The 27168-nt window shown below is 44.8% G+C and overlaps 2 protein-coding genes across 3 annotated transcripts in view; both read right to left on the reverse strand.

The window, feature by feature from the left end:
* LOC121931604 (fatty acyl-CoA reductase 1-like) overlaps positions 1-9299 on the reverse strand; it is a 68050-nt gene extending 58751 nt beyond the window's left edge. The window contains exon 1 of one of the 2 annotated variants that reach the window (XM_042469539.1): positions 9150-9299. The gene's annotated coding sequence lies outside the window, so the exon portion shown is untranslated. The remainder of the gene's footprint in view (positions 1-9149) is intronic. The other variant, XM_042469540.1, reaches the window with a different exon arrangement.
* Positions 9300-12955: 3656 nt separating this feature from the next.
* The window catches only part of LOC121931470 (fatty acyl-CoA reductase 1-like), a 68248-nt gene continuing 54035 nt past the window's right edge, over positions 12956-27168 (reverse strand). The window contains exons 10-12 of the mRNA XM_042469284.1: positions 23821-23950; positions 20800-20927; positions 12956-13812 (exon numbers count right to left, since the gene is read on the reverse strand). Coding sequence (XP_042325218.1) covers positions 13650-13812; positions 20800-20927; positions 23821-23950 — 421 coding nt within the window. The 3' untranslated portion in view covers positions 12956-13649. The remainder of the gene's footprint in view (positions 13813-20799; positions 20928-23820; positions 23951-27168) is intronic.

Genomic DNA, 27168 nt, shown 5'->3' on the forward strand with positions numbered 1-27168 from the left:
CAGGAATTTTGGGGGAGCAGGGAATTATTTTCAGTAACCCCCCCCCCCCCTTCACTGATTCTATTCTGGACTGTTTTTACTTTACATTACCAAACTTTACTTTATATTACCAAGCATATGTGTCTATAAATCAACCTCATGTATATGTCAAGGGCAGGTTTTGGAACCAAAACAATAAATTTTGATATATCCTGTGCCCGAGTCAAGGAAAAATTGGAAGCATTTCAAAAAGGATATAAATGACATAAGCAAAGAAAAACCATGCACAAAAAACCATACAAAATTCTGGTAGGCATAACTGTTTGTGCACACTCTAAAGACTGGATAGATGAGAAGGGAACTAAGGTAAATTGTGCTGTGCAATATGTGGGGAGGCAACCAGGCACAGGGCAGGCAGGGCTAAGGAAAAGCACACATGCCAAAAAGGATGAGCAAAGAAAATGTTAGCAGTGATTATAGCCTTTAACCTTAATGTGATAACTTTGCCTGATTTTAACCCAGAAAAGCTATACACAAATGTCTAATTCAAATCCTTTAGAGCCTGGTTCTTCTAGCTATTCTACATCTTTGTCAATGACTTGGATGACAGCATTGAGGGCATGCTTATCAAATTTGCAGATGATACCAAATTAGGAGGAGTAACTAAAAACCCAGAGGACGGGATAAAAATTCAAAATGACCCAATTAAACTAGAAAACTGAGCCAAGGCTAACAAAATGATATTCAACACAGAGAAATGTAATGTACTGCACTTAGGCGGTAAAAGGAAATGCATAAATATAGGATGGGGGACACCTGCCTTAATGAGACTATGTGTGAAAGGGATCTAGGAGTCCATGTAGATCACAAGTAGAACATGAGTCAACAGTGTGATGCAGCAACTAAAAAGGACAATCCAATTTTAGATTGCATCAATAGAAGTATAGTGTCTAGATCAAGGGAAATAATAGTGCCACTGTATTCTGTTTTGGAATACTGTGCCCAGTTCTGGGCACCACAATTCAAAAAGGACATTGAGAAACTGGAGCATGTTGAAAGGAGGGTGACTAAAATGGTGAAGGGTCTGGAAACCATACCCTATGGGGAATAACTCAGGGAGCTGGGGATGTTTAGCCTGCAGAAGAAAAGGTTAAGAGGTGATATGATAGCCCTGTTTGAATATTTGAAGAGATGTCATATTGAGGAGGGAGCAAGCTTGTTTTCTACTGCTCCAGGAAACAGGACCCAGAACAATGGATGCAAGTTACAGGAAAAGATATTCCACCTGAACATTTGGAGGAACTTCCTGACAATAAGGGCTGTTTGACAGTGGAACATACTCCCTCAGAGTGTGCTGGAGTCTCCTTCCTCTTTCTCAGGGTGTGAAGGATTCTTTGTCCTGCTAGCCAGTGTTCTGCTTACATGACACATCCGATTACAGATCATGGCTGCAGATGGGCATTTCCCATAATGCTTTTCCCATTGAGTCTTACAGATACATACTTTTATTTAATACATACATATATTGCTAACACACCCTAAGATTTATATTTATATATGAGAATATATATATATATATGTGTGTGTGTGTGTGTGTGTGTGTATATATATGTTCACTACTAAATATGATCAGCAGCTTTAAACAGTCTGCCACTCCTAAGATGCCGCCTTCAAACATTCCAACACATCATACATCAAAGTAAAGGTTGTATGTACATATCATGAATGTGCATGTAACTAATTACTAACTTAGATGACTTAATCTAAACTCTTTACCTCATTATGACAGAACTCCGAATGAATAAATGAATGAAGGGGTTCTGACAAATGGAGAGAAATCGGCCTGTGCTTCATAGATAACAGATTGTGTAGATTATGAAATACTGTGGATCACACTTAAAGAAATGAGTGTGTTACAACATTTTGATTGTCTGCAGTGATGTCAAACCCCAGGGAGGGGGCTGCATGCTGGGGGTGGGGCTTCTGGAGGTGTGGCTTCTGTCCTTGGAGGGTGGACTTCTCCCCGCCCCTGCTCTTTCCCGCCTCCAGCTCTGTCTGAGAGACAGCTAGAAGCCGGGGAAAACTGGGAGCGACTGGCGTGCACCATTGCACCTCCTACTCCTGCCCTTCCTCTGGCCTCCAGCTGACTCTCAGCTGGAGGAGAAGCAATGGGCCTGCAACCCCTTCTCCTCTCTGAGGCGATTTGCCAGACCTGAGGTGTCACTGGAAGCATGCCTCAGATCTGGCAAACCCGATCAGAGAGGAGGAGTCCGCCTGCAATCCCTTCTCCTCTCTGGGGTGGTTTGCCAGACCTGAGGCGTCCCTTGAAGGCAGGCAGGGAGGAAGAGGACTAGGCACGTGGCTGTCCCTCTTCCCCAAAGACTTTTCCCTGGCCCAGTACCTCCAGTTCTCTCTCCGGAGACAGCTGGAGACAGCGCCAGTTGCTCCTTCTCCCCCCACCCCTTTCCCAGTCTCCAGCTGTCTTGGAGAGGCCAGGAGAAGGCTGGGAGGTGGAGCCGGAGATGTGCACCTCTGGCTCCTTCTCCCAAGCACCATTTTTGGCTTCTCTCTGTCTTGGAGAGATAGTGGGAGGCCCAAAAATGGCAGGGAGAAGACAGAATGGGCACATGTGTGCCTCTTATGCCTTCTCCCTCTCCCCGTGCCTGGCGAAATGGCATCATAGGTTTGCCATTACGGTCCTAAAGTTTAGCCTGTAACCTGTACTTAGGATAAGAGGCTACTGTCAGTACAGGATATGGAGAAAGCGTATGGTTTTCAATGGGTAAGGAGGACACTCAAGGCTGCATTTTATCCCCCTATCCATTTAGCTTGTATACTGAACATATCATACATAAAGCAGGATTAGACTTGGAGGAATGAGGTGTGAAAACAGGAGAAAGGCACAGCAACAATTTAAGATATACAGATAACATCATATTACTAACAGAAAATAGCAAAGACTTGGAATGGTTACCGAAGAAATCAGAGAAGAAAGTGCAAAGGTAGATTTACAGTTGAAAATTAATGACTATAGATGATGAAGACATTGAAATAATTCAAGATCTCCCAGATTTTCCATACCTTGGCTCAGTCATAAATTAGAATGAAAACTGCAATCAAGCAATCAGAAGAAGACTAGGACTTAGAAGGGGAGCAATGAAGACAAGATCTTCAAGAAAAAGATTTATTACTGAATATTAGAGTTAGAACTGTTCATCATATTTCCCATTTCTATGTGTAGTTATGAAAGCTGAACAGTGAAGAAAGTGGATAGGAAGAAAATCAATTCATCTGAAATGTGATGCTGCAGAAGAGTTCTATGGATACCATGAACTGCTAAAAAGACACTAAATCAAGCCTGAACTCTCATTAGAAGCCAAGATGACTAATCTGAAACTGCCATACTTTGGACGTATCATGAGAAGACATGACTCACTAGAAATGACAGCAATGCTTTATAAGGTCGAAGGTAGTAGCAAAAAGACCACATTAAAGATGGATAGACTCAATCAAGGAAGCCACAGCCCTGCTTATCATAGGGTGACTTGGAGGTCTCTCATTCATACATTGCCCTAAGTTGAAGTTGACTTGATGGCAGTTAACAAGATGGTACAAATAGCACACATTCATAAGAGGTGCTCTCTCATGTAATGAAATAAATCTGTTAATCAGAGCACACGGCTTTCTTACCTTTGTATTTTGCTATTGACATGCTTTATTTTCTGACTGGTCACTAGGAGGTAAATACTGTATTAATTTAGAAGTCTGATTGCTGATGCACAAATCTCTTAGGGAATCCCACTGTGAAAGGAAAATCCAGGGGGATTATGCATTCCCATTAATGGATAGTTTCACTCATACTGATGAATTACTGATAAATACTAAAGAGATAAATAATATTGAGTTCTGTTCAGAAAAGACCGACCACTGTTTCACAAGCTGAGTTATTCAGTATGCTAGTAAACAGCTGGTTTTTGTGCCTGTAGACAAATTGAAGTATGGAAGAAGCCAAAGAGACTTACTGCGATTTTCAAAAAAGGTAATGTCACAAACAACATTCTTGAGAAAGGTGGTTAGAGCAATCAGAAATTAGTATGGCTGTGATCTATAAATGTGATTATACAAAGGCATGCTTATCAGAGGTAGAGAAGAGCAAGCAATGAGAAAAGCTTCAGCTTCTGAAAATGGAACAAGGTGGCCTCTGAGGAGATTGGAGCTCTGTGGCTTTTTACATTCCTGCTTCTGGAGCCAAAATACCCCCCAAAAGAGGAGGGAAACTCGTGTACATTTGGGTGAGTTATATAGAATCACAGAGTTGGAAAAGAACACAAGGGCCATCCAATCCAACCCTTTACCATGCAGGAACTCACAATCAAAAGCACCCCAACAGATAGCCATCCAGCCTCTGTCAAACAGATCTTACTATCAGGAAGTTCTTTCTAATGTTTAGGTAGAATCTCTTTTCCTGTAGTTTGAATCCATTGCTGACATCTGTCCAAATATTTAAACAGTACCTGTATGACAAAGCAATGTTATAGCCAATGGATATTTGAAATATCACAATACAGAGTTTCCATCATAGCTACCTGTGGACCCACTATAAGCCTATTTACCTGTACTACAAGTGGATTTGACTCATAATAAACATCTTGCAGTTTATTGAGTTGTTTGCACTACAAAAACCTGTATGATACATGAATTATTTCAACTAAGTGACATTCATAATTCATTCTTGTTCTTAGAACCATTTCAGTCATTGCTGAATGTAAAAGCCACCGCCAATCCTAAATCTGCTTTTATGTAGGCCATTTATTACTCATGTTTGCAATTTTTTCCCCTCACTTCTTCCATGTGGTGGGCATTTATCAATGAGCTTCTGGTATGTGTCCTCTATCTTCACAATTTTTCTATATTTTGGCATCTTTCTTTTCTCAGAAAGTAAAAAAGCATTCCCATTTGCCTTGAACTAAGTCTGAAACACATAAGTTTATCGCACCAGTACCTGTAACGTTCCCATAGAGTCCCTGCAACGTTCCGTGGAGAAACGATATGGGAACAGGTGTTATTGAATTCGATATTTTGTAATGTAATGGTAACGGTATGATACTACACTTTATCGCACTGCATATACTGTGTTTCCATTACTGTAGCCAAGGTCTTTCCCAAGCAGTTCTTCTTTTGCACATGCATACTGTTCTAAAGAGGATTTTAGTCCTGTGGAAATAAGTGATGTCGTCACTCTATTATCTTATCACTTTATGTGTCTGACACACACACACACACCCAGCTTGCTGGAGCCGCCTATAAAGAGAGACAGGCAGGGAGAGGAAGGCAAGAAGGTGCCAAAGGGAAGCAGTTGTGGCTGCGGAGGAGGAGGAGAAGGAAGAGAGCCGGACAGGGGATATATCTGTTCTTGGGGGGAACCTTGCCCATTCTGCTTTTGGAGGGGGCTGGTCCAAGGCGCCAAGGTCAACGGGAGGAAGGGCTGTGACTCAGAAATTTTGGAAAGTGGGAGGCTGCAGGGAAATGCACTCAGCAGAGGCATCCCTGCCTGGCTGTCTGCCACACACACACCCACACATACACACCTGCTTGCCTGAGGGCTGGCTCCCTTTCCCTGGCTTCTCTCTTGTCTATTAGATGGTCAGTATATGGGGGGGGGGGATTCTCCATCCAAACAATGTACAGAGATGTCTACATTGTGATCATTCTTTTTCTTGGGGAAAAAGTATTACATGAATAAAAATATAATGAAATTTTAACACTACTTGTGGCGTTCTCCTCAGTCATACCCGGAGGAAACAGTAGAGATTGTAGACGCTAGGACGGGAGGTCAGGAAATTGTCCTAGCCAATCAGAACACAAAGATGGATCGAGAATTGGTTGGCTTATCGCACTGAAATCACTCGGAACAGTCTGAAAACATTCCTGCCAGCTGGGAACCCTTTGTAACAGTTCTCACTCTGGGATGGGCGAGGGACGCTTAAGCACCAAATGGGACCTGGATGGGAACCCGGCCATGTGATAAAGTGCAGTCCATTCTGTTCTCATTTAGTACCCAGAACATTACCAGAATGCTGTGCGATAAAGTTAATGAAGGGATAAGAAGAGCAGAATACCTGTAGCCCTTGAGGTCTAGAATCTGAATAAAGACTTGGATCTGATAGATTAAAATCAATGGCAGAGCTGGCCCCAGTTTCTAGAAAACTCCCTCGTTCAACTCTAAGCTTCCTGATTAAAATACACAAAAACAAATTCTTTATTTCCATCACAAGGACAATTAAACCCAGGCACTTTCTTCAGACTCCATAGATTAGTACTAATACTATTATAAATTATGCTACTAAGATCATTAATATTAATTAAAGGTAAAGGTAGTCCCTTGGTATGAATGTCTAGTCGTGACTGGCTGTAGGGGGTGGTGCTCATCTCAGTTTCTAAGCTGAAGGGCCAGCATTGTCCGAGGACTGCTCTGGTGGTCATGTGGCCAGTATGACACCACTGAGCGCTGTTACCTTCCCACTGAGAAGTACAGTGGACCCTTGTGATACGCTAGGGTTTGGTTCCAAGATCCCCTGTGTATAACAAAATCCATGTATGCTCAAGTCCCATTAAAGAAGAGTCCTCCCTCCAATCCATCTGCCTTGGTCCAGGCCTCAGAGGGAGAGAAGAACCACTGGACCTCATCCCCTTTCCCTCCACCATTCCCTTCTCCTTTTGTGTCGTGACTTTTAGATTGTAAGCCTGAAGGCAGGGAACCGTCTAATGAAAAATACTAATTTCAAACCGCTCTGATAGCCATTAGGGCTGGAGGGCGGGGTATAAATACCATAAATAAATAATCATACTTTTTTTGGAACATTTTCAAACCATGGATGCTCGAATCCGTGTATAAAAAAATCTGTGTATAAGAAGGGCCCACTGGATTTTAATTTCATTTTTTCTTTTGAACAAAGAAGGGGGGGGGGGTGAGAAAAGGTTTCATGGTATGCTTTCCAGTTATGTAGACTGAACAGAAATGCCATAAGCCTCAAGCTCTGCCTACTATGAGGAGGAGCAATGTGCCAGCTGTGCCCATACCTTGAGATGTCTGACCTGGCCACAGTGGCACCCACCTTAGCTACAGCACAATTGGATTATTGCACTCTTAGCATGGTGGAGTGTCTCAAGCGTTGGACTACAACTCTCTGCTTAGCCATGGAAACCAACTCAGGGATCTTAGGCAAGTCACATTCTCTCAGCCTCAGAAGAAGAAAACAAATCTTGCCCAGAAAACCCTGTGATAGGATTGCCTAGGATCACCATAAGTCGTTAATCACTTGAAGGCACACAACCACTAAAGATAACACTGTAAGTTCTCACACATTAATGTTTGTGCCACAATCTATCTGTTTTGCATCTTAGAGGGTACAAAGCTAGTTTTGACACACTATAATAGTTAAGGGTATAAAGCCGCCACAGAGCACTTTTGAAACTGCCACATTTACTTCAAAGACTGTGTAATTTTGGCTGGACTGTCCTCAATATCTCCTAAGATTTTTCCAAATGTCACCATTCACAAGAGACATGTTTTTCTAATGTCTAAAAATGTCTGGCTTTGACTGTAACCTAAATATTATCCTTCACCAGGATATGTTTTAAAAACTCTCTCTCTGTCTGTGTGTGTCTGCAATTGTCATCATCCACATATGAGCTTGTTCACCAAATATTGGGGCTTCTTTCATCCTGTGCTACTTTGTATGTTCACATATGAATACTAACAGATTCAGTGAAAGTTTGTGACAAAATGTGGAAGCAGATGATAAAACACCTCTACATGAAGCCAAACAAGACAACTTTGGTGTTCCCACTGTTCCCCCACTCATCTCCCAACACACTGCACATTTGACAGTCACATAGCTGTGACCATTCATAGAATCAGAGTTGGAAGAGACTGCAAGGGCCATCCAGTCCAACCCCCTGCCATGCAGGAACTCTCAATCAAAGCATCCCCAACAGATAGCCATCCAGCCTCTGCTTAAAGACCTCCAAGGAAGGAGACTCTATCACCCTCCGAGGGAGTGCATTCCACTGTCGAACAGCCCTTACTGTCAGGAAGTTCCTCCTAATGTTCAGGTGGAATCTCTTTTCCTGTAGCTTGCATCCATTGTTCCGGGTCCTGTTCTCTGGAGCAGCAGAAAACAAGGTTGCTCCCTCTCAATATGACATCCCTTCAAATATTCAAACAAGGCTATCATATCACCTCTTAACTTTCTTTTCTCCAGGCTAAACACCCCCAGCTCACTAAATTGTTCCTCATAGGGCATGGTTTCCAGACCCTTCACCATTTTAGTCGCCCTCCTTTGGACACGCTCCAGGTTCTCAATGTCCTTTTTGAATTGTGGTGCCTAGAACTGGACGCAGTATTCCAGGTGGGTCTTGTCCAGAGCAGAATAGAGTGGCACTATGACTGAAATGGCAATGATCATTCATTTCTCTCTGTGAAACCTGGGGAAATGCATATTCATCTGGGGAAGGCTGTGATGTTGTCTTGGTGGGCGGTGGGCATCTGTGGGAGGCCAGGGGGCCACATGAGCCCCTGGGAGACTTCGAAGGGCTGCACCTGCTCCCACAAGGAAAGTGCATACAAGCGCCTGTCGTGGAGCACTTTCACTATGTTTGGGGCTTCAAAAAAGCTGTCTCGTGGACCTAAATTGGGCCACGGAAGCAGCAAAATGTGGTGGAAGTACATCCCATGCTCCCGGTGGGCCTTTTGGGGCCAGACAAGTCATTTGGAAAACGTTGGAGAGCCCAAAGGGGTCAGAAATGCCTCTCCAGGCTCCCGGGGCCATTCTGGGAGGCTGGCCCTATTTAGCCCTCGAGGCCGCCGCCGACGGCGCTTGACCAGAGAACCCCGGCGGCTGTTAATCCGGTTTAAGGAGGAGCGCTCTGTCTGCTGCCCTGGGCCTCCCCCTCCTGCTGCTGCAGCCCCCTCGGTGCCGCCGTCGTTGAAGAAGGGGGAAGGAGGCAAGCCGTTCTTAATCTCCCGCCGCAGGGCTCGCTGTCCTCCGAGGCGGGGCCGGGGGAGTGGTCGGTGCCCCAGCCGCCCCCTCGGGAGCCGCCTGCCCCTCGCCCGCCCTGCCTCCCTCCCGCAGCGGCGCCCCTTCCCTCGCTGCCCGCGCGGCCTTTACCTCAGGGTCCGGGTCAGGGAGCAGCTCCTGGAGGCCTTCCTCTTCCCGCTGCACGAAGGGAGGAGGACGGTAGACCCAGCGGCTGCGGAGGGAAGAGGCTCCTCGCCCTTGGCGCCCGACATCCGGCCGGGGGAGGGGAGGGGAGGGGAGGCCAGCCCAGGCTGGACCAGTCTGCCGCCGCCTTCTCCTCCTCCTCCTCCTCCTCCGCCTCAGGACGGAGCACTCGGCGCCAGCAAGGAGCCAACGCCGGCTCCACTCCGGCTCCCTCCCTGGCCACACAGCGGCATCCTCACCGCAGAAATAATCCGCTTTGACACGGCTTTAACCGCCCTGGCATCTGGGGAATGTCGTCTTCTGTTCTGTGGCGCCACAACGAACTTCAGTTCGCATGGAGGAGCCTGGGCTGCATCTACACTAGAGAAGTAACCCGGTTTGGCAGCGCTGTAACTTTGTCAGCCCCAAGTGCTATGGAATTCTGGGAGTTGGAGAATGTTCTCTGCTGTGTTCCCACAACAAACTCCAACTCCCAGAATTCCATAGCCTTAAGCCAGTCAAAGAGTTAAAGCGGGGCCAAACTGGGTTCTCTCCCCAGTGTGGATGCAGCCTTGGACAGTTAAAGCCGTGTCAAACCGGATGATATCTGTGCTGAGGATGCAGCTGGGCAGCCTTGCTTCATCGGCGCTTTAAGGAACCCATTCTTCGCTTGGGAGGAGGCCACACAGACCCCCTTCGCTGGGCAGAGAGGCCTGCTGGGAAATGGGGCCTTGCTGGAGCTGGAGCCACAGGCCATTTTGTGCCCTTTGGGACTTGATTGGTCTTGGCTCCTCTGCAGTGCTGGGGCTGGGAGGGGCTCCCTTCCTGTGGGCTTCAGCCCTGGCAGGAGCTCCTTCCGCTGCCATCCGAGGGGGTTATGGCCTCTGGCGCAGGGCGCCTTGGTGCCTTCTGCCTGACCTTCATGGGGTGGGGGCAGCAGTGTTTCGGTGGGGAGCCAGAGGGGCCCAGGAGGACATCCAGGCAGTTAAGGAGCAATGAAGCCAAAAAGTACTTTCACTTCTTGTATCTTTACTGTTTTCTTTTCTGTGCACTTAGGGCCCAAACAGACAGGCCAAAATAAAGCTGCTTCGAGTCACTTTGGAGGTATGCTCTTTAAATGATGCATGCATCCTAACAGGCTGGAAGCCATATCAAAGCCAAGGACTAGAGCGCAGCTTTGGAGAAGCTTCTGGCCTCTTAAGATGCGTGTGTCATTTAAACAGCATACTTCCAAAGTGACCTGAAGCAGCTTTAATTTGGCCAGTCTGTACAGACCCTTACTTTTCAGACTTGGGGGCTGTACATACTAGCAGTTTGGGCCAGGTTGGGGCAGAGTTGGGGCATAGCGTCTACACAACGCATGCCCTGGCTCTGCCCCCATGGTGGCGGGACGCTGCGCACAGCACTGCACCCCACGGCACGAGGTATTACAGCACTCCTCTGGCGCTGCATCCGCACAACACAGTGCTGAAGGAGCACTGTAAAACCATGGCACCACGGCTATCGTGCCCTTTCCAGGGCACAAAAACGAGCCACTTTTTGCAGCTTCTTTTTGCACCCTAGAAAGGCCAGATCAGGGCTGTAGCATACAGTTCCCACGGCCCCATTCCTTTGGGGCAGTCTGTACATCCCCTTGGCCTCTCAATTTAAATTACTAGAATACTAATTCTGGTTTCAACTTGTAGTGTTTGGGTACCAGAGTAAGAATCTGGAGTTTGCTTCCCTGCTGGTCATTGAAACCCATTGGGTGACCTTGGATAAGTCACACTCTCTCAGCCCCAGAAAACCCATGATATGGTTGCCATAAATCAGAAAGGATTTGAAGGCGCACTGCGACAACACTCAATGCATCTGAGGAAGCAGACTTAAATTTAGGAAAGCTCATGCTGTCAACTTCTTTCTTCCAGGTAGGACATTATCACATGTCTATTTTCGCCCAATCCAGGCACGGGCTTGAACAGGGTTGAGCGGGTGAAAACGGATCTTATTGCACACCTCTCTGCCCAACTCAGCCACATCGCATACCTGATCCAGACTCCTGGATAATGGTTTCCACATCCAAACTATAGAAGAGCTGTCAAGCATGTATTTAATGGCAACACTGGTATAAAAGGGGAGGGGTAGCATTGGGTAGGAATGAGGCTAACACATACCATGTATTGCAATGTTTATACCAGAGTGGGCAACTTTAAGGGTTCAGGGGACCAAACTGAATCCCTAGGGCCATGATCGCGAACTTACGGCACGCGTGCCACAGGTGGCACGAGACGCCATTTCGCCAGGCACGGGGAGAGGGAGAATGCGGAAGAGGCACACATATGCTTGTTCTGCCTTCTCCCTGCCATTTTCGGGCCTCCCGCTATCTCTCCAAGACAGTGGGAAGCCAAAAAATGGTGCTCGGGAGAAGGAGCCAGTGGTGCGCACCTCTGGCTCCTCCCAGCCCTCTCTGGCCTCTCCAAGACAGCTGAAGCCGGGAAAGGGGCAGGGAAGGAGGAGTGACTGGCGCATGCCAGTCTAGCAATACTGACAAGAGCTAACTAAAATGTTACTGCTGTAGTATGTAACAGATCTTCCACTAGTATCACTTCCCACTACTACTGCTGCTCTTCTGCAGCTTCTCTGCTACTCTTATTTTAGGAACTGTCAGTTCCCTTCAGCTGAAATGGCTCTTATTTCCTGAAGAGGATGGCTGTGTCTTTGTCTGTTGATTCCTCATTGACATTCTGCCTTAGGTGAATCTGCTAGGAGTCTAATTTTTTTACAGTCTCCTGTTGGTTCCAGTTTCTCTGACACATTCCACTTCTCTCACTATGTAAAGGTGTACATGCAAGAGAGGATAAAGTATGGTAGAGATAAAAACAATTTTGTATTAATTATAGATGGTTAGCATATGGAGGTGGTTGGGCCTAGGATGTGACACCCAAAGTTGATATTATAAATAGGAATTGTTGCCCTCTGCTATGAGGGAACTTGGGTAAGCATAGATCCAGATATATGAGATTCAAACAAAGATGCTACATTGGACTTAGGTTACCTGAAAAATCTTTCCCTATAATTAATAGGTAAGAGACACTTGATTGTTCATAGGATTTATGAAAGACAGTTTTCTCAGTTATTTGTCAAGGAAAATACATTAATCAAGTTAGATGGATACACAAAGGAGTCAATTTTTAATCAGAGTTGTGCAATAAACCTATCACATCCAATTTTCTAGTTGAAATTTGTGATTTCAGTGTAAATACTTCCCGAACCTGGTAATGTCCAGATGTTTTGGACTAGAATTCACACAATGCTTGACTATTCAGAATGGTCCTTTGACAGGGGAAACAAGTGTCCCATCCTACTCCTGCTGCTACCATTACCTGTGTTGCTTTGCCTGTGAGATTTATTTGCTGCAGGAATGTGCCTTGTTTGTCAAAGAAATGCTAACCCAGTTTTAGCTATTCTGAGAGCTGGGACATAAAACACAAATAACAGCAACATATATGTAAACATTCTGGGCATTTTGAGTTTCCTGATACATAATTCTGAAACATTAAATTGACTCTTGTAATAGATATGTTCAATAGCAGTCACTGGCCTTAAAATTTACTGTTGCATCTCCTTGTCACTCATGCACATGCATCCACGCCCACACGCACACCCACATAGAGAGAGGGGGGGAGGGAGGGAGGGAGAGAGAGGGAGAGAGAGAGGGGGGGGAGAGAGAGAGCGCACTTTGTTAACCTTTTTATATTTCCCCTCTTTTAGACAAAAATGTTCCTACCAAAGATATAAGCTAAATTTTCTTATGGCAGACTTCCCTTGCAGTGTTTTAAATGCTGGGAGAGTGGCAAGATAGAATAAAGTCATGCATGTAATAATTCAACTACATTTTCATTTGGAAGGTAAGTTTAGTCAGGCATAAAAGTTCAAATCATAATTTTTACCCACATAATTATCAGGAACAATGCAGTGCTATGTCCCTGATTCAAGTTTTCTTCTGATTACAAAAGTAGGGCTTGTTTTTCATAAGCAGCTCACTAAACTGCAAAATCTTCTTAAATATTAATACCCTGTATGCCACTATAAAGCTAACTTTACTGAAAACTATGATAGATGCAATTACTTGCCTCATTCTGTGTACATTTTTCCCTTAAATTGAAAAGCACTACTCAAAATCTGACACTGTTGATGGTGGCTTGCTGAAGAAAAATCCATATTGTTTCAAAGTCTCTCTCTCCCTTGCTCCTAGGTAGCATTTTATATTGAAGGTAAAAGATGTCAGTTTATGTTAATTTTCAACTTTTCATTGAGGAAAGGAGGCAAATATTTCAAGATGTTCAAATCTTCAGTCCTGTATATGCTGAATTCTGGCCAATGTGGCAGTTAAGATATACTCTCCTATTTTGAAACACCTACAGTTGTTGTTTGAAGAAATTGAGGATCTTCTGTGAGATGATGGTGTTCAGTAACTGGAGTTATACTTCATTGCCTGAGGGTGCTAGAAGATCTGAAGTAGCTAAGGAACTTGTAGCAGAGGTTCACGATGAAGTGCCACATGTTCTGAGCCATTTGTGACTTTGCAATGAATACATACCAGATGGTCACAAGAAGTGTTGTGTTGAGTGCATACTTAATATTCCTTAGCCTGTGAGGAAGGGAGGGTAGAGAAAGAGAGTATGAACTTGGTGGCAAATAGTACTGCAGAAAACATTCTTCTCGCCTTCCTATTTCATGCCCATATGCTTGACTCTTGTACCATGAGGCTGATGTTATTGTTGCACTATAGAGGCTTTGCTCTCTCTGGCCTAGAGATATACTGCAACCAAACTCAATCAAAAATATAAGGTCCAGCAAATTCCTCAATTGTCAAAGGATGGAAGGTGGAAGAGGAAACAAGGAGATCAACTGTTTTAGATCTGATCCTAACCAACAGGGATGACATGGGTCTAAAACACACTGCAGAAATAATCCAGTCTGAGACAGCTTTAACTGCCCTGGCTCAGTGCTAGGGAATCCTGAGAACTGTAGTCTATTGTGGCACGAGAGCCCTCTGACAGAGAAGGCTAAACATCTCACAAAATTACAGTTCCTGTAATTCCCTAGCATTGAGACTGGTCAGTTATTTCTGCTGTGTGTTTTGGACACTGGTTAAGAGGGTGCAAGTGGTGGGATCTTTAGGTGGGAGTGATCATTTTCTCCTGGAGTTTTGTTATACAGTGGAAAGAGGAAACCAAGCACCGTCAGACATGCATTCTAGACTTTAGAAAAGCTGAATTAAGTTAACTCCGAGGTCATTTAGATATCTTTTCTTTTTTACCAAAACGATGCGAATAACCTCACTCAAGGGAGATACTGAAGACACAATTTCAAATACTTTCAAAGAGGAGGTGTCTCAATAAACTAGGATGGATGACTAAAGAAAGATAAAGTCAGAAAAACTAAAGCACAGAATAAGCTCAGACTTGCTAGTGAGGTTAAGAACAATGAAAAGGCGTTATTGGATTATACTCATAGTAAAAGTAAAAGCAAAAGGAAGAAGAAGGAAATGGTTAGTGATGTGACAATCATTCATCATGATTTGATAATCATACAAATTGCTGATTTCTCGGCCCCTTCAATTGTTTTATGTATGAGTCTAGAAATCTGTCACATGATCGCCTTGGTGTGAGAATTTTCACATAGTGCACTTGCAAATGAAGTAAAAGGGTGGGAAATTGCTTCTGAAGTTTGTTGTTCTAAAGTTTGTTTTACTGCATCAGTCCAATAAAACCACAGGGGTGTAAGAGTGTGTAAATTTTCACACATTACCAAGTGACATGGGCCTGATACAGAGTGTCTTAAAAGGAGGCTCTGCTGGCGCCTCTTTTTCCACTGGCGGGAAGCCACAGTGGATAAACCGCACAGTTTTCCATTGGCAGAAAAAGAACCTGCAAAAGCGGGTTCTTTTCCCAGTGCACTTGTGACGCCCGAGTGCTCCAATGCTGCACTCACGACATCACAAGTGCACCGCAACATGCGGACACTAAGCGTCTGTCATGTCAAAATGGCGGTGCCCATCTGTACAGGCCGCTGCCATTTTGACATACGGAATATGTGCTAGGATTGCAGGGCATCTGTAAGGCACCTGCATCAAAAAAACTAGAAGGCATGTACAGAGTTTAGCCTGACACTGCGCCCTATTTATTCACCTCCCCCCCACTCCTAACTCTTTGGTGGTTGAATCTAATTCTAAATCTTCTGGCAAAACTCACTCAGCGCCAGTTGAGAAAGAAGGCAGGCATCTAGATATATTTGGATGTCAATATGACTCCTCTGCTGCCCTTTCTGCTAAAGTGGGCAACTTCCAGACTTGTATGGGTGCTTACCAGAAATTTATTTGGGACAAGATGGCAACCTTTATTTCTTACTTGCCTGAAGAACAAAAGATGGCTGCCCTCAATTTTTATACTGAGGTCCTCTCTTTGGATTCATTCTGCCAGGCATTCTGTTGACTGTGTGGCCAAAATTATCTCTGGTGCTGGCGCCCTTTGCCATTATGCTTGGCTCAGGTCCACAGACCTCACTGATGAGGCCAAGAAGTGCACTGAAGATCTGCATTTGAAGGCAACAGTCTCTTTGTAGCCAAGACTGATGACTCCCTAGACACATTGGCTAAGGCACATCTCACAGCCAAGCGTATAGGTGTCATGGGTCAATGTCAACAATATAGGAGACAACAGTGGCGTCCTAAGTCCGCACACTTGAACTATTCTGTCTCACTCTGGGTTCTCTTCTCAATAAAGAGGTTCTTCTCAAAAATCTTCTAGGAAGCCTTACAGCCAATGCTATCCTCAGCAGCAACAACAGCAGCATCAACAACAGCAACAACAATTCTCCAAGAAATCTTCCTCCACCAAATCTCCTTTTTGATGTGTCTGTCAGGATGACACCATCAGCTTGTCTGACCCCCCCAACTTCCTTTCTGCCATCCCATCAGTTTACCAAGCTCCGCTGTTTTTACAACTGGCATTGAATCACCTTAGATACAGGGATACTCATCATCATTCGTCTGGGTTACTCCATAGAATTCTCAAGTATTCCACCTATCGGCATGTTTTGATCCACTCCATTCTCCTCTCCTCTTCTAGAGGAGATCTCCTCCCTTCTCAACAAAGGTGCCATTCAGAGGATCCCACCCAGCTGCAGGCTGGATGGCTACTTCTCCAGATAATTCACAGTGCCAAAGAGGGATGGTGGACTTCACCCCACCTGAGAGGCGTGAACTAGTACATCAAACCTCGCAAGTTCAAGATGGTAACCCTTCAATCTAGTCTTCCTTTTCTTCATCGAGGAGACTGATTTGCATCGATCAATCTGAAAGATGCTTACTTTCACATCATCATCAGGCCTCAGCACCGCAAATTTCTGTTTTGCTGTCAATGGAGATCTCTTTTAATATACCTTCCTTCCCTTTGGCCTCTCAACCACTCCTCACATCTTTACAAAATGCATGACAGCGGTCATCTCCCACCTTCGGATACAAGGAATCAAAATTTTTCCTTACCTAGACGATGGGTTGCGGTTTTGTCCTCCCACAGACAACTGCTCTGAGATGTCCACACCACTCTCTGTCTCCTCACTGATTTGAGCCTTACTGTCAGCCCTTCCAAATCTGTTCTAGAACCAGCCAGAGCGATAGACTATATAGGCACATCTCTGGACTCTGTATGGCTTGTGCCTACCTACCCACCAGGAGGGCAGAAAGCCTTTGGGCTCATCTTCACTCCGTCCTTGCCACAGCAAGGGGCATTTAGAGCCTTCTAGGCCACATGGCCTCTACCACAGCCTATCTGGCACGACTCAGATTCAGGCCCCTTCAGGAGTAGTTCCTCTCAGTATTCGATCACCTCAACGACAAACAGTTCAAGAAATTGAATCTCCCTCAATATGTTTGGGACTCTCTTCAGTGGTGGTTCATCTCCAGAAACATCCTCAGGGAATGCCCTTCCAACTCCAGAACTTTCCAGGATGGTCACCATAGACACATCCATAATAGACTGGGGGGCTCATTACAAGGACCTTTGTGTACAAGGTCATTGGTCCCCATCAGAAAGGGAGATGCATATCAATGCCCTAGAACTTTTGGCTGTTATCAAAGCCGTTCAGGCCTTTAAATTTCATCTCCTTCACAGAGTTGTCTAGGTGGTAACAGACAACACAATAACAATCTGTTATATCAACAAAGAAGGTGAGATGCACTCATCCATCCTTCTCCACCTTGCTCAACAGCTCTGGACATGGTGTCATCACCATTCTGTTCACCCAGTGGCAGTTCATGTCGCAGACAAGGACAATGTCCTAACAGACTCCCTCAGCAGGACAAGGTCCTTCAGCACGACCGGATGCTGTCTGAAGCAGCCTTTCGCCTCATCATTGTATGTTGGGGAACACCTTCCATGGACCTCTTTGCCACTCCAGACAACACTCAGTGTCCAATGTTCTGCACCAGAGCAGGCCGATGGCAGGGCTCTCTGGGAGATGCATTCTTTCTCAGTTGGAGCCACTGCTTCCTCTCTGTTTTGCTTCCACTACCACTAGTGGCGAGAGTGGTGACCAAAATGACCAGAGACAGGTCCAATGCAATCTTGCTGGCTCCTTACTGGCCCAGGCAGCCCTTGTTTGCCCCACTACTTCACCTGTCCAAGGGGCATTACCTCAAACTTCCGAATTGGCCGGATCTGCTGTCCCACTCCTATGGTGCAGTCCTCCACCCAGACCTCTGCAGCCTCCACTTGACAGCATGGAGGATCCAGCCTTGACCATTCCTGAACTCCTCAGGGTCCTGCCAGCTTCCAGAAAGGAATCCACTAAGTGGTTGTACTCCTACAAATGGAAACGCTTTTGTGCCTTTGCTGAGGCTAGAGCCGAGCCATGTTCTCCAGTTCAACTGTCGATGGCCTTGCACTTCCTGTTTCACCTTCATGACCAAGGACTATCATTCTCATTTCTCAAGGTGTACTTGTCAGCTATTGTAGCCAATCAGTCCTCTGGTTCATTGTCTGCTCGGCTCTTCACCTCTCCAACCTTGAAAAGGTTCTTAAAAGGTCTGCTTCACCTCTACCCTCCATTGCCTCTGCTAGCTCTTGCATGGTCACTCTCTCTGGTGCTTATGCACCTTACCAGGCCTTACTTTGATGTTTATCACACTATACTCTTAAAGTGCTACTATTCCACTTTGACTCCTATAGCTGCTTCCTGTTGCATTCTGGGATTTGCAGTTTTAAGGAGGAGTATTTAGAATTCTCAGGCAGCTTACACAGTAAGTGGCATTCTTAGTCACCATCACATTGGCCAGGAGGTCCTCTGAACTGACTGCATGGTCCTTAGGCTGGACCCTTCCTTTCTCCCTAAGGTGATATCCCCTTTCCACCTCTCTCAGGAAATTGTGCTACCTGTAGCAAGTAGCAATAGCAAGTACATTTCTATGCCACTTATCAATGCACTTAAGCACGCCCTAAGTGGTTTACAAAGTGTAAGCTAATTGTCCCCAACAATCTGGCACTCATTTTAGCAACCTCAGAAGAATGCAAACCTGAGTCAAGCTTGAGCCCTTTCTCTGGTATTGAACTCACAACCTTATGGTTTTGAATGAGAGGCTGTAGTACAGGCATTTAACCACTGCGCCACCAGGGCTCCTGCCTACTCTACCTTCTATACAGACTCTTCTATGCCTCTGGAGAACAAATAATAATAATAATAATAATAATAATAATAATAATAATAATTATCCCACCTCTCTGCGCAATGCAACCGGGGAGGCTTACAGCATTAAAATATACATTCCATAACCCACCATTCCCCCCTTAAAATACAATTAAACTAATTACAATTAAAACATACTTTAAAGCAGTAGCAATAATAACAAATAACAGATAGACAGTAACTGTAATCAATCAGAGGTCAACCAGTTGGGTCTTCTTTTGGTGGCCGGGTATCTATTCAGGAAAGGCCTGCCAGAAGAGATCCATCTTAACAGCTTTTTAAAAGCTGTTTGAGGTGGTAATATGATGGATTTCATCCAGCAGGCCATTCCATAATCTGGGAGCAATGGCCGAAAAGGTCTTCTGGGCAGTTGCAGACAGTCTAGTTTTTAAAGGTTGCAGTGGATTCCTCCCAGAGGACCTGAATGTGTGGGGTTGATTGTACGGAAGGAGGGAGACCCTAAAACGGGTTGGACCCAAGCCATTTAGGGCTTTAAAGGTGATAAGTAATACCTTGTACTGGGCCTGGAAACGGATGGGAATATCAGTGTTATATGGTCTCTTCTGGATGTAGCTGAGACCAATCTGGCTGCCATATTCTGTACTAGTCAACGTTTCCAGACCAAGCACAAGGGTAGCCCCATGTAGAGTGCATTACAGAAATCAAGACAAGAGGTTACCAGCACATGTACCACAGTTTCAAGATCCCCAGCTTCCAGGAAAGGGTGCAGCTGGCATATCAAAAGACTATGTACACACTTGATGTTAGCCGTGCTTCATTCTACTGAGTTCAGGTTAACCAACAAGTTGTTTGTTATGGTGGACCTAGGAAAGGTCACCCTGTTTCCTCTAAAAGGTTTTGAAAGTGGATTGCCCAGACCATTCTTCTGGCTTATGAACTGGTCAAATGCCCTCTTCCTGTTGGTGTGCGCCCACATTCAACTAGGGCCATAGCCTCATCTGCCGCCTTCCTCAGAGGTGTCCCTCTATCTGATGTCTGCAAGGCAGCTACATGGTCCCAACCTTCCTCATTTGTCCAGCATTACTGGCTTGATTCCAGGTCTCGTCAGGATGTCCGTTTTGGCCATGCTGTTCTTTCTTCAATTCTGCAGTGACCTTCCCACCTGCCACAGGTACAGCTTTTTAGTCACCCCATTGTGTGACACACAGAGACCACGAAGAAGAAGAAGAAGAGGTTGCTTACCTGTAACTGTGGTTCTTTGAGTGGTCATCTGTGCCCTCACACAAACCCGCCCTACCTCCCCTCAGTCAGGTCCCTGCTGATATGTTTTGCGGCAGACGTGAATTGAAGGTGGAGCTAGATTGGCGGGATTAGGCATGCTCAGTACACAGGAGTGGGTGGGGCCTCCCGCCAATCTGCTCAGCTTTTCAGCTTCCGAATGGAGTCTCTGCACAAGTGCAAACCCTATTGTGTTAGGGCACAGATGACCACTCCAAGAACCATAGTTACAGCTAAGCAACTTGTTCTTCTATTAGAATTATATTACTCCTGTTGAATTGATTCACAGGTGGGCAATACATGACTCATGTGTTGCCTCCTGTACATTTTTGCAGCTCTCCATAGTTTCCCTACCACTAATGAATTTGCCCTGCAACTGAAGGTGCAGTCTATTTTTGTGTAAAAGACCATTTCCCCTTGCAAACAAGCAGCTGTTCCCCCATATACTTTATTTATAACTAGTGCCAAGGCCCTTGAATCCTCCCAAAAGCTTGAATTCACCTGCAAATGAGGTATGTATGGAAAACAAACCTTGTTTAAACAAACAAACAAAAGACAAAAAAGCCACGTTTATACTGTTGCACCACTGAAGTTTAATAGCACAATGGCAAACTGCTAACATAAAATATGTTAAAGATTGTTCATGACTCACTTTCTCAAGTGCCGCTTTGCTTCAGGAATTCCAGCCATGTCTTCCTTCAAGAGATATTTCTTTGTTCCTAAGCAATAGTTTTCTATGTATTCTGACCAATGCAGCTGACGGACATCAAAGTAGAATAACTGGAATTAGAGGAAAAAAGAAAGAACAGTAGTGATGCATTACAAATGGAGTGGAGTAAGGACCACAGTTTCTGAATATGCACAAAATGTTAAAGTAAGCAAACAAGATATAAAGAACTTTAGATCTTCAGTCACTAGGAAAGCAATCCTTTTTTTGGACAGTTCTGTTTTGGACCCATGTGTTTGTTGTTGTTGTTGTTGTTGCTGTGTGCCTTCAAATTGTTTCTGACTTATGGCAACCTTAAGGTGACTCTCTCATGGGGTTTTCATGGCAAGTTTCTTCAGAGATGCTTTATCACTGCCATTCTCTGAGACTGAGAGAGTGTGACTTGCTCAAGGTCCCCCAGTGGGTTTGCATGACTGAGCCCAGATTCAAACCTTGGCGTCTAAAGTCATAGTGCAAAACACAAATCACTACACCATGTGGATGTGGTCCCATGTACCACATCCACATCCTGGACACCAAAGGATGTAGGGAGAGCTTCATCCACCCTGGAAACAGCACTGGTCTAAATTAAGTTTGTAAACTGCCCTGCCTAAGGGGTACAGCCAGAGTATTTGGCAATCATGGGAAATATTCTTCCCATTACATTTAAGCACCAACATGGACATTTCTTGACACCTAAGGCTTTCTGGATGGCTGGATGTCACTGCCAGAACAGTGGGGAAAGAAGGAAAGCTGCAGGTAGGATTTCGTCAATTTCACCAGTGTTACTGGTTCTAAGGATGATTTTTAAGCTTCTGGATGGTTTGATGCATTCAGGCAGATTCTGATTAACAGAAAAATTAAATGAGCTACCAACATCTGGTGGATAGGATATATCCCTAATAGCTTGAAAGATATTCTTCCAACAGAGCAATATAGTATTTGTTTAAGGTATTATGTTTGCCTATCTTAAGGTACTGTAAGAATATTTTCAAAAAGTAAAAGAAACAAATATCTGAAGGGATGTCATGTAGAAGATGAAACAAGCTTGTTCTTTGCTGTTCCAGAGCATAGAATATGATCTAATCGATTACATTACAAGAAAAGAGATCCCACCTAAATATTAGGAAGAATTTCTTTATTGTAAGTGCTGCTTGAAAGTGTCTCTGGGGCCATTCAGACTACCTTTTATCCCAGATCAGGAACTGAATTATGCACATGAAGTTCATATTCACCCTGAATCTCCCACAAGTGAATCCGAGGCTTCCACACCCATTCCGGGGCAAATGCCCCTTAGCACAGGTCATTTGGAAGTGGAGTAAAAGGTGTATCTTTTTTAAAAAACAGGTTCGGCGAATATGAACTTGCCCCGATCATGATCAGGGCAAGTTCAGGGGAGGGATTTAGGTCAGAGGGAGGGCAGTGGGCAGAACATTCCTTCTCCTTCATTGGAGAAGGAGGAGAGAAGGAGAAGGAAGGAGCTGGAGGAAGGATGCAAAGGGTGATTGGGGGTAACGGAGCAAGAGGAGGAGGAAGCATGAACCAGAGGAAGGGTGCCAAAAGGCAATCGGGGGGAATGGAGCAAAAGGAGGAGGAGGAAGGAGCCGGAGGAAGGGTGCAAAGGGCAATCGGGGTGCCTGAGAAAAGGTTAAGTTCAGGGTAGGTCAGAGGGAGGGCACACAACGGAACAAGCCACCCTCTCGCACCAGGCAGCTCTCTTTTTATTTTTTATATATTTGACAGTCTATGTGCATAGTTCTACAGGTAGATAAATACATAAATAGAATGTGTGTCTGCTTGTGGTACTTTCCCTTTCATTTGCTTGCTCCCAGCACACACTTTGCAAAAGGCTTTTTCCCTAAATTTTATATGCAAATGCTACAATACGAATGTTACAAATGTATCTCTTTCAATTTGGCAAATTGATACAGAATGCTTTTGCTACATATGTATATTCTGGGCTGGCAATGAGGGAAAGCAAAGGATGCAGAGATGGCATTCCAAGGTGAGGAATTATTATTATTATTATTATTGGAAGAGGATGAATGGGGGGAGGCAAGGGCTTCGGAGGTAGCATTGGGCTGGAAGCGAAGGGGAGGCTGTAAGGCTGTGGAGACCCATGACTTTGGGGGAGTCACACTCTCTCAGCCTCAGGGGAAAGGCAATGGCAAAACTCCTCGGAACCAATCTTGCCAAGAAAACCCCAGGATGGGGTCGTTTTAGGGTTGCCATAATCTGTAGTGACCCAAATACACACAACACACACACCTGGAGATTTTTAAATTTGACATAATATGCCACTTTTAATTTCTGAATGACCTGGCAATTGTGCAATGCCCCAGCTCTGAAAAGTAATTCCTGGGGCAGTCACATGATGGCTAGTCACATTGTGTCAGTGTTCCCTCCCCATTTCCCCCCCCCCTCGCTATTATTTTTCTTCTCCCCCCCCCACAGTAGTTAGTAAAATTCCAGAGTTCTGTAGCCTCAACTGAAGTTTTAAAAAACTTGATAAAGCTTAAATCACAGTTGCAGAACTCCAGAATTGTGTGAAAAAATGGATTAAAAAAGACAACACCTAAAGTCATGATCGGTAGGACATATGGGAGGGAAGTGGGGTTAAAGGAGAGGGCAGGAAGAGAGAGTGATGGGGACAGCAGCCCTGGTGGCATTAATGAGAGAGATGTGGTGATGGCTGCCTAGAAAGTGATATGTCCCCGTTTTATTATTACAAGCATGACTGGTTTGAGAAAGGGGCTGGTATGATAATGTCCATTATTTATTTACTGATCATGGATCCCACCAGAAAATGCCAAAGGCCTGTTTTAGCTATCAGCCCAGATTGTGTTGGACTTGACTGCTGGGCCTATTTGAAAATTGAATTGTTTCAGCCTTGAACTCTACAAGCTGTATTACAGACAAGAATTGTTTAATGGTTAAGATATTACTTTGATTAAGTAGAATGCTTACTTTCTTGTCTTTTGGACTAAGTTGATTCAATAACATGTTCACATTGTCTGAACTCCATTCCCAGGTAGAGCTGGCAAAATATTCAAAGACTGCCATGGACTTGTGCAGGCGGTTGAATAGCTTCATCATTCTTAAAGAAAGAACAGAAAGAAATGGGCAGGATTATAGTAAGTGATTCATAATTAGGTAAGTATTTGCTTTATACTCAAATAAAAATTCAGATCCTTTTGATGGCACTGGCTGCTCCACACCAAATACCACTGTAGTATTTGTTTGTTTTGTATTTTGATGTTAATAAAAAGAATAAACGAAATACCACTGTAGTAATGTTTTATGTTCACTTGGAATGACATTTGAAAATCACTATCAGAAGTTAAGAACATAAGAAGAGTCTGGTTGAATCACACAAAGACCTATTTAATCTAGCTTTCCAGTCATTTTGGTCTGTTACAGACTGCCAAAATAAAGCTGCTTCGGGTCTCTTTGGAGGTATGCTGTTTAAATGATGCATGCATCCTAAGAATCTGGAAGCTGCACCAAAGCTGCACTCCAGTGCTTAGGAATGGAGTGTGGCTTTGGCACGACCTCCAGACTCTTAGGACCCATGCATCATTTAAACAGCATACCTCCAAAGAGCCCCGAAGCTGTTTTATTTTGGCAGTCTGTAACAGTCCATAGTATTCAACCAGATGCCTATGAGAAAACCATACAAGTGCAACATATACTCCCCTAGCTGTGCTACCCAGCACATTGCCTCTTAGACTGAAGGTAATACATCCATCATCACTAGTAACTACTAATAACAGTTGTTGTTGTGGCTGTGTGCCTTCAAGTTGTTTCTGACATATGGTAACCTTAGGGCAACTCTATCACAGGGATTTCTTGGCAAGATTTGGTCAGAGGGACTCTGCAAAGACAGAGAGAGTGTGACTTACCAAAGGTCACACTCAATGGGTTTCCATAGCTGAGCAGGTATTTGAAACTTGGTCTCCAGAGTCATAGGTGTTTATCACATGTGAGCCTGGAACTCTAAACCGAAGTGCTTCCATAGCAGAGTCACTTCAAATCCAAGGCAATTCATGCAATGAACTATCACACATGAAGAATGAAATTGTGGTAATTACAAGGTCAAAGTGGAGTGAGTGCACATTGTATTAACACACCAGTACATACCATGCGGATTCAACAATTCAGATTGGGACACTTGCACATGCTCAGTGGGGCTCTGAACGCATCGTGAACCTATGCACTTCCAGGGTTAAGAAGGGGGCCACTTCCTGGTTCCACTTTCACGTGAATGCTAGCCTCACGTGAAAGATTGCTTTAAGTTCTGGGTCCTCTTCTGTTTTCTCTCTACACACTGTCCTTAGGTAAACTCATTAGCTCTTTTGGTTTTTCCTACCATCTGTATGCCGATGACACCCAGTTGTATCTTTCCACCCCTGATCTTTCTCCAAGGCTTGAACAGCAAGTTTCGTCTTGTCTCACAGCTGTCTCACAGTGGATGCGCCATCGGCGTTTGAAGCTCAACTTGTCCAAGACGGAGCTTCTTGTCTTTCCTCCTAAGTCCACCCTTCAACACTCCTTTTCTGTCTCTGTGGACAACATTTCTATTCAACCAGTCCAGCAAGCCCGCAGTCTTGGTTTCATCTTTGATTCTTCTCTGTCGTGTATCCCTCAGATCCAGACCACAGCCAAGGCTTGTAGATTCTTTTTGTACAACATTGCCAAAATCCGACCATATCTCTCCAGCTCTACTGCCAAGATCCTGGTCCATGTCCTAGTGGTCTCACGACTTGATTACTGTAACATCCTCCTGGCTGGGCTTCCTCTTTCTCACCTCCATCCTCTAATTTCTGTCCAGCATTCAGCTGCACACATTATCACGTCCGCTCAGCGCTCTGACCATAACTCTCCTGTGTTGGCATCCCTTCACTGGCTCCCCCTTCCTTTCTGCATTCAGTATAAGCTCCTGCTGTCAACGTTTAAAGCCCCCCATGGGGTGGCCCCTCCTTACTTATCAGACCTTATTTCTCCTCACCTTCCCACAAGGGTCCTCTGTTCTGGTAGTCAAGGTCTGCTGTCCCAGCCCAGGATTTCCTCTGCCCCATCTAGGATTCACCCCTTCTCACTCGCTGCCCCTCACTCCTGGAACCTTCTTCCCCCGTGAGCAAGAGCCATCACTCCTTTAACCAGCTTCAAAAAGGAGTTGAAGACCATCCTGTTCAGAGAAGCATTCCCAGGCATTGCATAACTGTCACTTGCTATTTGATGTTTCTTTGTTGTCTGTTTTATTGAATCATTTCCTGTATTGCTATGTATTTTATATGTATTATCCTACTAGAAAGGCCCCTTCCCCACCACCTTTCCCTTCTCCTTTTGTGTTGTGTCTTTTTAGATTGTAAGCCTGAGGGCATGGAACCGTCCAATTAATAAGATTGTATGTACAGTGCTGTGTAAATTTACAGCGCTTTATAAATAAAGGTTAATAATAATAATAACAATAATAATAATAATAATGTTCTATGGGTTTTAGAGTCCATTTTGGCACCCAAACTAGCACTCTTTTTCTGGGAGATATGGTCCATTTTTTCCAGCCACACAAGCAGCCTTTCTATGGGAGATATGGTCTGTTTTGACATCCAAACTAGCATTCTTTTTCTGGCAGATATGGTCCATTTTTTTCCAGCCAGACAAGCACCCTTCCTATGGGATATATGGTCTGTTTTTGCAGCCACACAAGCACCCTTCCTATGGGATATATGGTCTGTTTTTGCAGCCATGCAAGCAGCCTTCCCCAGCAGCATCGGAAACAGCTGCATTCCCCCTCCTCGCCATCATGTCTCCTGTACATGTTAAAACGTGAATACATTCATTCCCCAGTAACTTTCTGCCCTTTTCACAGCAGAAATGGAAACAACCGCATTTCCCCTTGGCAGCAATGGAAGTGGGGGGGGGGGAGTAGCGGAAGCAAATGGGGCAAAATTGCAGCACAACATCATGGGAAATGCGGGACCTTGAAGGTTTGGGGGGCTGTACCAAGATGGAAGCAAAGTTGCATTCCACACCAGACCAATTCGGAGTGAAACTGAAGTGAGCTTAGAAGCAATTCTTGTGAATTCGCTTGTTACCGAATTCACCAAAATGAGGAGTCACTCCGGCTTGATTTTGGATCTGGCTCAGAACGAATCCCCATAGAAAGCAATCAGGTGTGCTAATACATCACGTTATAATGTGAATTCGCATGGCTGGACCAGGAGTGACTCTGGATCTCAGCTGCAAAACCCCTCATGTCATAAGGGCCATAGTCTAATGCTCAAACCACTACAGCATGCTGCCTGGAATATT

This window comes from Sceloporus undulatus, chromosome 5 (genome assembly GCF_019175285.1).
Source record: "Sceloporus undulatus isolate JIND9_A2432 ecotype Alabama chromosome 5, SceUnd_v1.1, whole genome shotgun sequence".
Lineage (NCBI taxonomy): Eukaryota > Metazoa > Chordata > Lepidosauria > Squamata > Phrynosomatidae > Sceloporus > Sceloporus undulatus.